The sequence below is a fragment of the Phaenicophaeus curvirostris genome, chromosome 7, assembly GCF_032191515.1.
Source record: "Phaenicophaeus curvirostris isolate KB17595 chromosome 7, BPBGC_Pcur_1.0, whole genome shotgun sequence".
Taxonomy (NCBI): domain Eukaryota; kingdom Metazoa; phylum Chordata; class Aves; order Cuculiformes; family Cuculidae; genus Phaenicophaeus; species Phaenicophaeus curvirostris.
Genome location: NC_091398.1, coordinates 19,272,876 through 19,288,394, shown reverse-complemented (window position 1 = coordinate 19,288,394; position 15,519 = coordinate 19,272,876). Strand labels below are relative to the sequence as shown.

The 15,519-nt window shown below is 36.7% G+C and overlaps 1 protein-coding gene across 1 annotated transcript in view; it reads right to left on the bottom strand.

Annotated features, from left to right (window-relative positions):
• The window catches only part of OLA1 (Obg like ATPase 1), a 96,462-nt gene that overhangs the window by 70,049 nt on the left and 10,894 nt on the right, over positions 1-15,519 (bottom strand). Inside the window, exon 3 of the mRNA XM_069861099.1 lies at positions 14,495-14,622. Within this exon, the coding sequence (XP_069717200.1) occupies positions 14,495-14,622 (128 nt within the window). The remainder of the gene's footprint in view (positions 1-14,494; positions 14,623-15,519) is intronic.

The following is a 15,519-nucleotide window of genomic DNA, read 5'->3' as shown; positions in this document are numbered from 1 at the left end:
ACTGTTAACAACAATAACTGAAATGCAAGTACTAAAATAATCACATTCTTGTGAAAGCGACTGCATGGGAAAAGATTGTATCAGTACAGCTGCATCTTTTAATACTGTTCTGCATGGCCTTTAGCTTGTATTTATGTTTTTCCTATCCCATCACTACAGGATTAGTGCTGGAACAGTGCAATAATCATTGCTTGACTGTAAGCTACTTTTAGCTTTATTTGTGGATTGGAGGATTACCTTGAATTACCACTGCATATTTTTCCCCTTTCCTTGCAAAAGCTTTAACTAGCAAAACAAGAAACCTGCTAATATCACCATACCCGGTTTTAAGAAATTCAGTATCAACCTTCAGTAATTTTTGTCCCAGTGGCAACTATTACAAACAGACCCCTTCCCCCACCAGGGCCATACAAAGTGGTTGGAACACATCAGCAAACAGAGCTGGATTCATTTCATTTCACCATGAGCACAGAGGGAGGGAGGAGGTTTGAGAAAAAATGGAGCTGCCAGACCAAGTGGTCCCTTAATTTCCACTGTTCCTCAGAAGGCTAAATTCAACATTATGTGCAAGGACTGGGAAGTTAAGCTTACATGCTCCTGTCTTAGTTGTTCTGGCCTGAGGAAGAAGGGTGACCACTAAAGGCAGCCTTTAATGGTCCCGGATGGATATGCAGCCACAGCAGTTTTATCACATATTCAGTAGAGCCAGTAACTCCTGCATGCAAATTACTATAGAATTACACAGTTGTCAGGTATTCCCTACAAAAATAAAGCAATTTAATATAAAAATCAGTAATGATATAGCTTTGTTATAGCCTAGCTCTTCAAATGGGAACTATGATTTAGATAATTTTAGACATATGGGAAGTCTGAAGAGATGTTATTCCTTTACTAAGGTTATGTAGAACAAGACAGGCCTATTTCATATTTAACACAATCAACATACAAAATATTATACTAATTTTACTTGCTTTATTGAACTTCCCACAAAAGTCATCCTTTACTCAAGAATCTAAGGAGAACACAGCAGTATTTTCCACAAATTTCTATAGCACTAAATATCTGTTTTAACACAGGAGAAACAACTTAATATTAAGAAATCATAACCCAGTCACATATAAATTCTTCCCACTCACCTGGAAGTGGAAAGGCATGTAAAGAAAAGAAAAATATAGCACTAACAGAGGAACAGAAAACAACACATCAGGTATTTCCAACAGAGATAGCCGTTCAGCAGGCATCTGTACAGGCATTAGGACAGTACGGTCAGAATCAGAAAACCCAGTGGGTGTTATCAAAACCTGGGTTTGCTTTTGGGTTTTATTTTAAACCACGCCAACTAAAACTATTCTGTACACATCAAGATGTGTTCATATGGAACAAAACATCTCCTGCAGTCCAGATCACTTTACTGCAAGGCTTCTTCCTCTGTTGCGATATCATCATGTGCTGTTAATTTGCTAGTTGAAAAAAAAAATACTGAAGCCTAACATGTATTTATACCTACTTGTTAAAAAAAGTACGATAAAAGCCTTCCATAATGGAGAAGGGAGGAGGAATGGAGGGGGTGGGAGATGCGAACAGGACACAAAAAAACCACCTTTTCCAAAGATTGTTCGAGGCAAAGGGACATGTCATGTTAAACAGTAGTCAATAGCTGTATACAACCAGTAAACAAATTCAGCTCTATGAAAAAAAGAACTACATCACCATTTAGTGGTTGCAATTTAGATTATTCTAGCGTGTAATACGTTAATTGTATAAAACAAAGCTGATGTCACAAACACAAAAGAACTTCTTGCAAAGCAAGCACCACAAGTAATTCTTATGCTGCCACTGATGGCTGACAAGTGATGAGCACTTTGTTCGTATTTATACACTTATGCATCTAAGGCAACAGGTGGCTTATCAAAAGAAAACACTGAGAGTTTTTTAACTCTTCATTACCAAAATTTTTATAATATGTTTTATCATAATGACTAAACAATCTCTGCAAATAAAAGCTCAACGTGTCTAACTACAAAGATGAACTATGGCTCAGGGAAAATTATCCATTATTTTCATAAAAGCAGAAACTGAGGTAAGGTTCTGAATCCCATTGACTTGAGCTCTGCCTACATTTACATTGTTTTGTAATTGCACAAAGCGCTCAACATTTAAGTAGTACCTTCTGATACACAAATTAAATCAATTTAAGACAAGAAACGTCATATTTTCTCGCTGTATGTTCCATATCCATCTCAAACGATAGCTGAATATTGTAGCATAGTTGGAAGGAAAAATTTACTTTCAGGCCTCTAAACCAACTGAGCGCCGTGTGTTCCGTTGTTGCTTGATGTAATTTGGGACCAAGAGTGGCATCACAGAAACAGTTGCTATTTTTCTTTTTCTAAATACTGCACAGTCCAATGAACATTTTCTTTAAGCACAGAGAGTTATGAAAAAATAATTAATCTACACAACATAGAATGCAGTATAATACTTCACACTTGCATTCAAGTGCAAAAGACTTCCAGGCAAAATAAAAGATATCATAAACACACAGATAATTCAGATTAAAATTTTAAAAAAACAAACAAACAAAGAAAAAAATCCAACCCTTAGAGTGGTATCAATTGATTCAGTTACATTTTAAAAAATATGGGAAAATAAATTGTTACGGCAAAAATGCAATAAGCATACCAAAACATTCTTTATATATTCTGCTACGTAATTAAACTATGAAATAACCATCTGCTTATGATTAAAACATTTTAGTGTTTGTTGTTTCAGATAGATAAAACGCATATACTAAGATACTAGACTTTTTCCTCTGCATGGCGTTTTTACTATCCCATCCCTAACAATTAAAAAAATCTGACACATCAATATTTTTATCTTGTATACGTATATATACACACACACAATTTCTATAGTGATTTTCACTGGATTTATCTTTCTGCTTTATGGCACTTCAGAGCAGTGCAGAGCAGCTCAACCCAGAGTCTGAGACTACCTATCTTTCACATTCTCTCTGCTTCTTTCCATATTTTCTCTGAAAGTAAGCAATCCTGCTCAGGTAGCCTACATTCTCGTGGCTATGCATTTCCCTCCCTTCTGCAACTCTTTCACACACTTGACTTCACATTTCTACTGTTATTTAGTTTTGAGACATCAATTTTCACATCAAATTACCAAAGCTTGGTGTATAAAAATATTCAATAAGCCTCAAGGAACTGTTATCTCAGTAACAGCTATCTCAGTAAGTACTGAAATGCAAACCTACGCTCAAACATATTTCAAAAGTTTAACTAATAAAGTGAGTTTGAGGTACAGAAGCTTATCTGCCGTCATGGTTATTGATAGAAAAACCTGTACGACAGGATACAGTGCAGGGGGAGAGACAGAGGAAGGCAGAAAAAAGGAAGAAAGAGTGTTGCTTGATTTTATAAAGAAAGTCTTTTAAAATAACCTTAAGAGAGAAGAAATTAACCAATTAATGCTTGAACTCACTTAAAATTAATTCCATGTCTCAGAATAAACATTGAGGTTCTAAAGAATCTTGTCACTGTTGTATCCAACAACTTTAACTGCAGAACTAAAGAACTGAAAGTAGCCTTCCTGAGGTATTCCACAAGAACAAATGGCCGGGTTGATAATTAATGCATTCTGTTAATTGCCTTCAGGCATTGAGGATTCACGATGTCCTTTGAGACTAGATATCCCTTGGCATCAATATTAAAACAACCACTTTCAAAGCATTTCTAGCAACTACTGCTGATGTAAACATCCAGCACTTAAATCCAGCCCAATGATAACTCTGTTCTTCTGTGTAAGACTTCAGGATAAAAATACATCCTGAAATACACTAAAGAATAGCTGGGAGAAACCTGAGAGTAGCACATGCAAGAGTGACAACTCCCAAACAGAACAAAACAAAAAAAAAAAAAGATGCAGTTTGCATCACATATTTCCTATGGTTGCTTTTTTACAAACATTTTTCAACTTACATACTAGCTTAAAGCTCCCTCAGCCAGAACAGCACAACTGTTTGCAGGATTAGATGTTAAATCTGATTAGAGAAATCATCTATTTTTAAAATAATCCAGCACGAAGAATATGGTTACTTTAAAAACCAAAAGCCCCTTTACTACATGGTCCTACAATCAGTTCTGACAGCACAGAAGGTGACAGCATGCAGATGAGAAAATGCGTTGGAGTATGGAACTGCTTCAGCTACCAAAAGATTTACTTATCCAGTCTACAAGTTAGGCATGAAATATGGCTTGGGAGGCAGCAGACACCTGTTTTTCTAGAAGTTGCACTTAGGTCATTGTGGAAATCAGGACTGCTCCAATAATTAACAATTCTGAAAGAAAACTGAACCAAGGTTTCTCTGTCCGTTTATTAAACAGTCTCATAGACTGAAAAAGGTTGTATCTGATTTGGATTACTGAACAGAGCTTTTGCTTGGGTGCGACTCCTAAAGCAGTTCCTTTGGTACAGGTAGATGCACTCTCTGTCTTTCTAAGGTACAGTAACTGTTGCCAGAGACTTTTAAGCAGTCATGGAACCACAGGCAAACAAGAAGGAAGCACTCTACCCTGACACTCCAAGGATCTCGGACAGATTTGCTTGACACACACAAAAAAAAGGAATTATATTTTAATTAAGCCTTACAATTACATATCCCAATTAAGCTAGGAGCCTTGTTTAGTTGTCTAGGACAACTAACATACAGCCAGAATAAGAAATGCAGAGCCAGCTTCCTCCTAGTCTTCATTTGCAGTATTTACTCCACTGTTCAGTAGACAGCAGTATCGCATATACATCAGCGAAACACCAATACAAGAAATCCAGATGAATGGGAAGCATTTAATTCACACATTCTGAAGGTCAGAAAAACACAGCAGTGCAGAAAGTGTATTCAAAATAATTTGCAAGCATAAAGCTTACTATAAATGCAAATATAATGAACATATGTCCAATGATGTGCACCCATTTGTTTTAGGAATATGAACTGAACACAAGCCCATAACGTGGCAAAGTTCTTTTTAATAAAATACAATAAGCCAGCACAAAACAGTACACAACTGGTCTTCTTCACAAGCATTTCAAATACATATTTTATCCCTTCAATTAGATCACTGTCGTTCCAGGTATTACTTAAAATTCTTAGACTTTAGTTCCTACTTAAAGGGATAAAGCAAAAAAACTTCAGAGTAACTCCATTTCTTGCCTCAAGGCACTAAAAGCTACGGTACTTGTACCTCTAGCAGGAGCCAAAGCATTGGTCCCCCTCACCTGGTGACCACCACTCCCTTAGAAGACGGACTACAATCACTTCTGCGAGTGCTCCTTATCTGTTTTAATATGAAGTCACCAAATTTCACATCAGCCTCAGCAATAATCAGATCAGTTCATTTGATATTGACGCACTCACATGCTTGCTTGCCATACTCAATTCAGGAGTGACAGTGTTGAAAAGCCCCATTTCCAAACCCAACACAGGTCTATGTCTTCAGGTATGTTGGAGATCATGGCCATCTATGTATAAATTAGGAAACACATAAGTGCTTCTAAGAGCCTATTCCAAAGTTTTTTTAAAGTCTGCATTTAAAAAATAAATAAATAAAAAGCACACCTACCTCCCGGTCTCTTTTGAGGAATACAATTTTGAGAAAGCAACTTTCTGAAATGGAAGCTATAATATTCTCAGTCTACAGGCCTTTTTGATGCAGTCACTGCAGTTAATTAATGTGATGCTGGCAAACAAACAGCTATTCACTTATCTTTTTCTGTTTCCAAATTCTTGCAAAGATTTTCCTTTGGAGCAAGGCCACCTCAGAAAATGTAAAATCAGCTTTCACATTATCACCAGGGGAAGGAGGAAAAAAAAAAAAAAGAAAGGAAAGAAGAAACAGAGAAAGACACAAAACTTCAAACTTTCAAGGAAATGCATGGCACAGCAAAGAAGAAATTATTTACAAGTATTAAACCATCACTGTCTTACCTACATTACCCTGCACCATCAGTAAAGACACCCAATCAAGCAGGTAAACATGTTTCAGAAATAGTCACTGGGACAACCTAATATCACATACTGATAATTTCTTTAAAGTATTACAGAGAAAACCTTAACTCTCATCTGTATTGCCTAAATAACAATTATAAACTGCCATATGACACACAGAGCTATCATAAAAGTAATTGTAGGTCAAATAATAGCAATGACTCAGTAAAGATAACCTGCCTGGTCTTTATTCTCAGGGGAGGAGTGGCTTACTGGTCAAGTACTTTATGACTCACAGTACAGTATATCAGAAATTTTCTATGTGTTCTCTAGCATTGAGAGATTGCCCTTGTAGCTCAGTAGGTAGCTCTCCTGTTTCTGGCCTACGAGGTCATAGCTTTAAGTCCCTGCTGAGGAAACTTAACAAGATCCATCTATAAATAGAATGGCATTAGATGCTGCTACTCTAGCAAGGGTGGTGGCCTTTAGACAAGACATTTTTATGATAAGAAAAAGAGAAAAATTGGACATGGAAAGGCACAGGATATTAGGCTAAAGATGAATGGGCCCCAAAATCCCTTGCAACTTCAGTTAGCATGAGACTTAACAACACTAGCATTATCAAACTACAACAAAGGCTAGAGAAGAATGCAAGAACAATAATTTTTTTTCTCAATGAGCACAAGTATTTAACCAAAATTACAGATTTTACAATATTTGAGACTGAAAAGGAATCTCCTAGGTACTATAGAATCAAAATTCAACTTGTGACATCAAGAGGCAAGCTCAATGTAAAACAAACTTTGGAGGTTTTGATTAGTAACAAAAACATTTGAACATTCACAGTTTTCATCTTACACTTTCTGAAAAAGTAAAGTATGTCCTTGAGACACATTTATTTAACTACAAGGAATTAAAATGATGCCACTCTGTAACATACACAGTTTTGTTCCTCATACCCATATATTTGGGGAGGCTCATTCAGCTCTCAGAATAAAAATTACTTGTGACAAATTTAAGAATAAAGACCATGAAAACCCTTATCTGGATATAGTTTTGGTTTAAACTTCAGCTACCCAGCCTTACAGGAACATGGATTAAAGTTCAGGTATCCCTTTCACTCAGTGTGGCCATGTAATTTACTGTTCAATAAAGACAAAGGCTAACTCACTACAGTGCGGATGATTTTCCAGCACCTTTTCCACGATACGTACCCATGTGCCTAGGAAAACAAATTCACTGCGCTGTGGGAGACAAAGCTGCAAGCAGCATACTGCAGACAGTTTTGAGGTACAAACACATAAGTTTTGTTCATATATGTACACCAAAGTTAAAGAAACACCAGCAATAAAACAGGAGATTATCATGATTTTACAATGTGACTTCCTAGATCTCAGACACACTAATACTACGCTCAAGTAAGAACAACAGCAGGTCTTGCGAAATTCTTCTGCAGCAATTTAGCATATAAGGTTATTGACTTTCCTGCATTTATCTTATTTGCCCAAGTGAAAAAGTCTGATTACTTAAAAGCTTTCCACACTTGACTGAATTAAGGTAGTTGATCCTGCACTGGCACTGATCTATTGAACAGGAACCGGATGTACAAAATGCCTCCCTCTTGCTGGTCTAGGTTTAGTGATAGCACTGGTTAAAGCTGCACATCAAAAGATTCACAAGAACCCAATCCCAGTTCTTAAATTCCATCACTATCATTTTGGTCAAGAATTTACTACTATCTGAAACACATACAAGGTCTTTACTGTTCTTCAGGTGGCTCTACAAATTAGACTACGTCGACAACTGTTGTGCAGTATTAGCGTTCTTCCTAGGGCTTCTGGATACAGTATCGTATTGAAGAGTAGACATATGAGAAAGGTAACATACCACAAAATGAGATGCCTGGTATTGCAGCTGCTCTACTCCCAATTTCACTTACATCCAGTGTCTCTGCTGCTGGATGCTGCACAAATGCTTACTGCAATACTACATGGTTATTTCTCAAGAAGTTTTTTGCGCACATGTCTGTACAAACATTCTTTCCTCAGACAGCTGTGCTTCCATCCTGGGACCCAGAGAGAAAAATCCAACAGCATATACACCACTATCTCTCCAAGATGGCTTAAGGCTAACATATGACACTAATGATGACTACAGGTGTTTCCCTGCAATGGAATCTTTTGTCAAGGGAATACTTCTTGAAAATCAGTCTTCCATGACTCAGTAAGTCTTCCAGTCTGTTTTTTACTGGGCCTTGGAGTGGGGTTGGGGGTGCCTCAAATTGACTGCTGTCCCCCAAAGGCGGGGGGTGGGGGGGTGGGGGGGGGGTGTAAGGAAGAAAAGAGAAAAAAGAAAGCTGTATAAGCTTTATTTAAATGTGCCTCCTTTTGGCTGCTTCATTTTATTTAAAAGAGGAAGGAAAATGTGCATACATATAGAATTCCTCTATACAACACTGTTGTTTGCTTCGGAACTTAACTTAATCTATTTTCAGAAGGCACTTTTCCCAGTCTTGTTCATTACTACACAGAATGTGGTACAATATCAAGAGGGTTGCTCAGGCCTGATTAGATGCAGATACTGCTCGTTACATATATATTCTGTTTCTGCTTGCAGGCATAAAACCACTGTAAGGAGGAGAGAAGAAGCACAGCACTCTGTTACTTCTGTTAGAGTGAACGAAAGGCACAAAGTAAAATTAAGCTAAGCAGCCCCTGAAAAATCTTCCTCTCCTGCAACAAAAGCATTTTCTTTTACATGAGGAAAAACTAATTATAAGCAAATCTGTATGTATCTCCAGGAATATCTTTATTAGCCTCTCTTCCCTTATAAGGTAGTAGGCTTAGTATCTGAACGCTGAGAGGTAAAATTCAAAGACGGAGAACACACAGCCCAAGATTAATTACCCTGGGAAGTTTTTGCGACCTGATATTCTGAAATTGCAACATACAGTGCAAACAGTCTAGCCAATAAAAACTATTTCGATCTTGGTTATGATTTTGCTAGAAGAGGTAGAATGCTATTTTCACAACTTTGTGATCAAAAATTCTCCTATGCAAAACCTTACCAAGAATCAAAACACTTTACAATATTTACCAAAAAAAACCCATAAAAATAACCCCAAAACACCAAGTATTAGTTAATGTAACAAAACGTTTCACACAGCTGCAACTGCCACTTTATTTTGAAAGCCGTCATATTTTCAGTTTTAATATGGAGAAGTCACTGAAAGCTAATTGAAAGTTTAGCTGAACTGTGAGCTACTCCAAATATTTTATTACACATTGATTTAGTTATTCTAATAACAAATAAGAAGGAAGACAAAATCTCAATACGAACTATTATCTACTCAATAGGATACAGAAATACCTCTTGATTGTGTAATACTAGCAAGTCTAATGTGTGCAAATTACTTTCAAACTTTGGTAACATCTCAGAGAAAGGTTCCTATTTGTAAACGGCGGAACCCTAACTTTTTTCAACAGTTGACAATTACACATAATAAAATAAGAAAAAACAAAGCATCTTCAAAAAAGTAATATCTTCATATGCCTCCTCTTTGTAGTATTCAGTTTCCAGGAGCAGCAATAAGCAGATATAATTTCTTCTTGGAAAACACAGGGGAAAAAAAAAAAATAGGCATTATGCCTCAAGTATAAAAAGCCACAGAATTATTAGCATCTTTATACAGAAAACACACACATTTTCATAGAAAGAAAAAAAAAAAATGAAGCCAGAACAGGGGATGCATCTTTTTCAGTTAAATAACTTTGTTATCACTGCTTTGATTTTTACAGGCAAATCAGCACTGCAAGCTCCCAATAACCCTCGTGATGATAGAAAAGCCAAGTCAAGTTGATTTCACGTGCTGAGCAAAAATCAGTACAAATATTGTCAAACTCTGTTTTGATTAGTGTTTATCTCAAACAAGAATAAATTACACTCATCTCACATGATTCATATCTATCGAAGTTTTAAATGACGGCAAATTTGTTTAGAAGTTACCTAGAAACCAAGGTGTGTACTAAACATTTTGAGTTATAAAGCTTTTTAGAAATCTATTCACATTGATTACACCAGTCACTCCTGTAAGACCACAGGGGATGTTTACCCATGTTTTTTCACTCTTGTCACAAAAAATGACATTTCGTGGATATCAGTTACCAAACTCCCAATCCTGCCCCTAAAATGCAGCTACAGCTCCCTCTGCTATGGAGTTGGAGCACTTCCAGGCAGAGTAGCAAAACAGGACCTCCTCACCCCTACTTGCCTGTGATCCCCCAGCATTATATTGCTGCCAGTGGCTCACACATTCCCCTGCAGGACTGCAAGATCAAGCAGGTGAACTCTCCAGTTCTTCCACAAAAAACGATGCTGCCTGCCTAATATTTGAAGTAGGATAGCAAACCCTAAGGTTTTTTATTTATTAAAAAGAACATTCGATAGCAAAATACTCACAGTCAAATTTCCTTCCAATTTCTGTAATATTGAAGAGAAAGACAGGATTTAATTTTAAAAAAAACCTAAAAATAAGAGAAAAATGTGAAACATATTTGCTAGAAAACTAGGACTATAGAGTATTAAGTGGAAAGGAAAAACTCAAAAACATGAAGAACCCTGGCTATTTTAACATCCAGTACATTCAAAAACTGGACAGAGCTGTAGCAGGGACTAAATACTGACATCTACCATTCTCTTCACCAAAACATCATTTAAGAGTAATTTGTAAATTTACACTTGTAACAAGGTTGCCATTTTTAGTGCACCATACAAAGAAAGCAATTGTCTACAAGCACTTGTGACTGCTCTGCCATAAAAGCTGAAAGGTGGTTAAAGCCACGCAACCTTCAAACAGCCTGCTTCACCCACCAGGAGAACATTGCTGCCTCAGTTAAAACAGTAATACATCTGAAACATGGAAAATAGAACTGTCAGAAATGTTTCAAACTAAATAGTGAAAGTCAGAAGATGAAGGAAGCTGTAACGACTTTAAAGCATGTGCCAGGTTACTATGGTACTAAGGCTGTAAATGTCACTTTCAAGGACAGAAAACAGTTTCAAAATTAAATTCCCCAGTCAATAAGAAAGCAAGTATATCTGTTTGAGATTTTTATAATAACATTTGGCCAAAAACAGAATATACTCCTACCCCTAATAAACTGGGATAACCTCTGAAATAATTTTAAAAAACAAAGTGTATTGAGATCGAATTATTTAGTTTAAATATCAGTAATTATTTTTCAGTTCATGCACTTCAACTGAAAAAAAAAAAATCTATAGAAGTATCAAAACCCAAGAATGCATTGCTATATTCTGTACATAAAACTTTTTCACCTTGATCGCTAAGCTAAGAGAATCCACTTCACACTGCTAGTAACCATGTACAAAAATACAGGGGTGCTCAACACAAACTTACCTCTCCTTTTACTACTTCTATTACCCTCCCACCTGCTGTTCTCACACATTGTTGCTGTTTCTTTAGATATATTTAAAGTATACCTTAGACATATAACCAATGTTTTCATTGATTTAATGAACACCTTCTCCCAGGGAAAGTAAAAGCATATCTAGAATATGGAAATCTGAAGGTTGAAAAATCTATAACTATTTCAAAGTGGGTGTACTTTTCTTTTCTAAATGAAGTATGTAAAGTTGAGAATTAGCCAGACAAAAGTAAGTCTCTTTCTCCTCAGCTTTACGCCATGCAAGAAACAGTCTAAGTAAACACTGCACAGAACTTCCACTGTTCCAACACAAATGTAAGGATTACCTTCAGAGTACTACAGCTGCAGCTCAACTACATGCCCTACTGTGGATAAACTGATAAGCAACAACCTTCTTCAAAAAACATCTCAGAACACAAAGAGGAAACAACAGTGGATTGAGTTATGGCAGCTAAAAAAGCCACAAACAAACCTTTTGTCCTCAAGAAAACACAGTTCAACACATTCTCAAAGAATGGAGTAAACAAGATCAAAACCTTCAGCCCAGGGCTATAAAATACCTTCAGTGAGATTCCCAAAGTTGGCCTCTCATACTCAACAAAAGCTGTCCCTTCCTAGCTAGCCACTTGCTTGCCTATCATTACCTTAATTAATTAATACAACTTGAGTTAATTCTCAAACTAATTTTTGTAAAAATACTAACTGAACCAAGTTAAGTCAAAGCTTAACAACTCTTTCTTCAATACATTCAGGCATGCAGACCATGAAGCCTGTAACACAAACCCCACAATGTCCTGCTTCTGACTTTCTGCCTGGCATCCAGAAATAAGAGAAGACCATTTCTCTGAGGGGCTCCACTTTACACATTAGCTATTAACATGGGCAGCAGCAGTGCATACCACAACAGCATAAAGACAGGCAGCAACGGTTTCAGTGTTCAAAGGTGAAAATTTGTCCCAGACCAACTCAAAACTTTAGTGAAAACAATCGCTAAACTTTTCATACTTCACAAAAGCAGGGTCCCCAGTGCATCCTAGTGCATCTCTTCTTAAGAGCACTTTACCATTCTCATCTTCTCTTTATCTTCAGCAACACCTCCTTTCCAGCTTGCTGGAATACAAAGGCTTTTTTTTGTTTCCAGTCCACTGCCTTTTCCCCTTTAACATGAGCAGCCTGTTTTGATTCCTTCTAAGTTAACATCTACACAGCTGCAGAGACCCAGTGCCTATGCACCAGGCTGAAAACGGAGAGCCAGTCTCAGGGCAGTGAGTCCTTAGGACACACGGTCCATTAGGAAATTGAACCAAACCTTGGTAAAAGGCAAAGAAGCTTCATCCTCTCAGGATCTCGAAAGTTCAAGCACTTACAGAAACAGCTTAGGTAGTTTCTAAAATCTGACAGAAACAATGCAAACTGCAGAGACCCTACAGACTCACAAAAAGGGATTTTTAGACTGAAAATAATTTTTATGGGGGGGAGGTAAAAATATTACAGCATATAAAATGGTTTATACTTTTTTATACTAGAAGCTGGCATGGTATGCTGAAAACTTTATTGAGTTACAAGCTTCAATTTGTGCTGTGTAACCAATAGACGCTATTTAAAAAAAAAAAATATTAGAGGGCTATTTACTGGCTTTTAGCATCCAATTTTCATGTTTACAGTACTGTGGGGAAAACAAAGCAGAACAAATATGCACTTTGTAAGGAAAAAAAGTAGTTTTACATCTCTCAAGCACACAACTTCGCATTAGCTTTTTTATTATTATTATCACTAAATAAAGATCTTTGTGTTTATTGGGCAACCAACACACAGAAATTCTACTTGTGTTCATCACTAGCTTGCATTCTAGCTAAAATATCTGGCAAGAGCAGCATAAGAGGTAAAGTTAAGATTTTAAAAGGAAAATTGAAAAAAGCGTTATTTAAAAAGTGATGCAATTAGCTTTTTTTGCTCCCAAAGGAGGACAACAGAAACAATCATTTCACAGGCATTATGTTTCAGAACTCTTGAAAGAAACTGAAACACATAATAAGTAAAGGCAAGACTAGATTAGAAGAAACAGATGTTAATAAAAAGTAAGTATCCAAAATACAACCTAGTTCCTAAAATGATGTACAAGTCCAAAAGACCCCACCCAGTAAGGATCTGGCTTTGCCTTTTGAAAATATCTTAGCATTAAATACTATTAACTGCTCAGCTACAATCAACAGCCCACAGGTTTTCTACTAAAAGTACACATCAAGCCACTTTAATAGAAAAAAAAGGGTACTAGATATAAAATATAAATAAGGCCAAGGTTTCAAAGGAGATGTAATGCTCCACAGCTGCACAGTTACAGATGACTTACAGGTACTAAAGACCTTAAAAAAGGACGTTTCCAAAAGCATGTCCTGTTTTTGAACAGTATAAGCCTAAGAACAACAGCTTTCCCCACAAAGCTTGTCTCACTTGAATGAAAACAAGAGTACCAGAACTCTCAGTGCGCAATAAATTGCCTTTGACTGAGATAGCATATTTGCCTATTCACCAAGAATGCAAACTGTAGAAGCACATCATTTCACTGCTCTGTATAAATATGCTTAAAAAAAAGAATTCAGAGGTAACGGCAGGGGATGGGTTCAAGACTAATATTATGCAAGTCACACAGAAAAAGGAGAGAAGGGCAGCTCGCCCTCAGAGGGACAGAATCCCCCAGTCTGCTACTAACTCCATATTTTCATTTTCTTGTTCCATTTCAGCCTTCTATTATTATAACCCACTTCTCCTCCATTATAAAATTAAACAAACCAATTGCCATGTACTGTTGGCAAAAGAAAACAGCCAACCATTACTGCAGACTTCCAAAATCCCAGTTTCTTTTTAAGTCTTCAGGCATGAAGGCAGACCTGTTATATAGCAGAGGATAGGGATTTTCTTGCTTGGAAAAACCCAAAACTTGATGACTTTGATTGAATGGTAAAAGTTAAAATTTTAATGGATATTTGTTCCACAGTTCTTAGAGTATAACAATGCTGTCCTTAAGTCATAGAAAGAACATATAAGTAAGTTTACATACGCATCAGATGAAAGATCCCATCACAGGCGTTAATATGAGACAAGAAGGAATTTCCTAAGCCTTGGCCAGTGTGGGCTCCTTTCACAAGGCCAGCAATATCCACCACATTCAGAAAGGCTGGAATTTTGCTGAAATACAAAAGTTTCATTATTGAAGCATAGTAGGCAAAACTTCTGGCACAGAAACAAATTCAGAACATGAAAATACAACTTTTCTTTTTCCTACAAGTTGTATGTGACAGCAGCTTTCTTCCTTATTTAAAGTGTAACGTGTAAAAGATAAGATTCCCCCCCCCCAAGTAAACCATCAATTATTCTTTTAATTTCTCTGTCATTATTAAAGTAAAATGAAGTGAACTAGTTTCTAAGTGTGGAATGATACTGACAGCTATATAATCAACCAGGCTTGGAATGTTGAGGCATGGTCAGTCACCTGAAATGACCAGTTTTCATAATACCAAAGGGATAAGACACACAAATGGCGATTGCACTCTGCTATCACACACCGTTATCATTTAGTTCAGTAAGTCAAGCAACTTCCTCAGAAGACAAGTTAATTTTTTCTAATTCAGTGGTAATTAAAGCTAGCAGCGACCAGTGATACCCAAATAATTCGAAAGAACACAGAACACAAGTTAAGATGAAGCCTGGCATTAAAGCATAAACAGCAATGATGTTTTCCACTATCGTTAGAACAGGTTAGCAGATGTATCGAGATGACATTTTATATAGCAATAGCAGAATAGTCACGAAGTTCAAATTAGTTTACAGAAAATAGAAAAACCCTTTTAGAACTATGGGAAATGCACGTGGCAGTTTATAAACTGCAGGCCTTTGTCCTTTGCAGATTCTCAGGTTGTTTCAAAATGAGTAAATAACTTAATGGACATGAATATATATTTCAGGTATATCCTAAATCAATTTACTTCTCAAAACCCATCTGAGTCAGGGAAAAAAAAAAGCCTAAAACTTAGTGATAAGGCGTTGACCATAAGCACCTTCATATTGCCTAAATAAATGAGAACA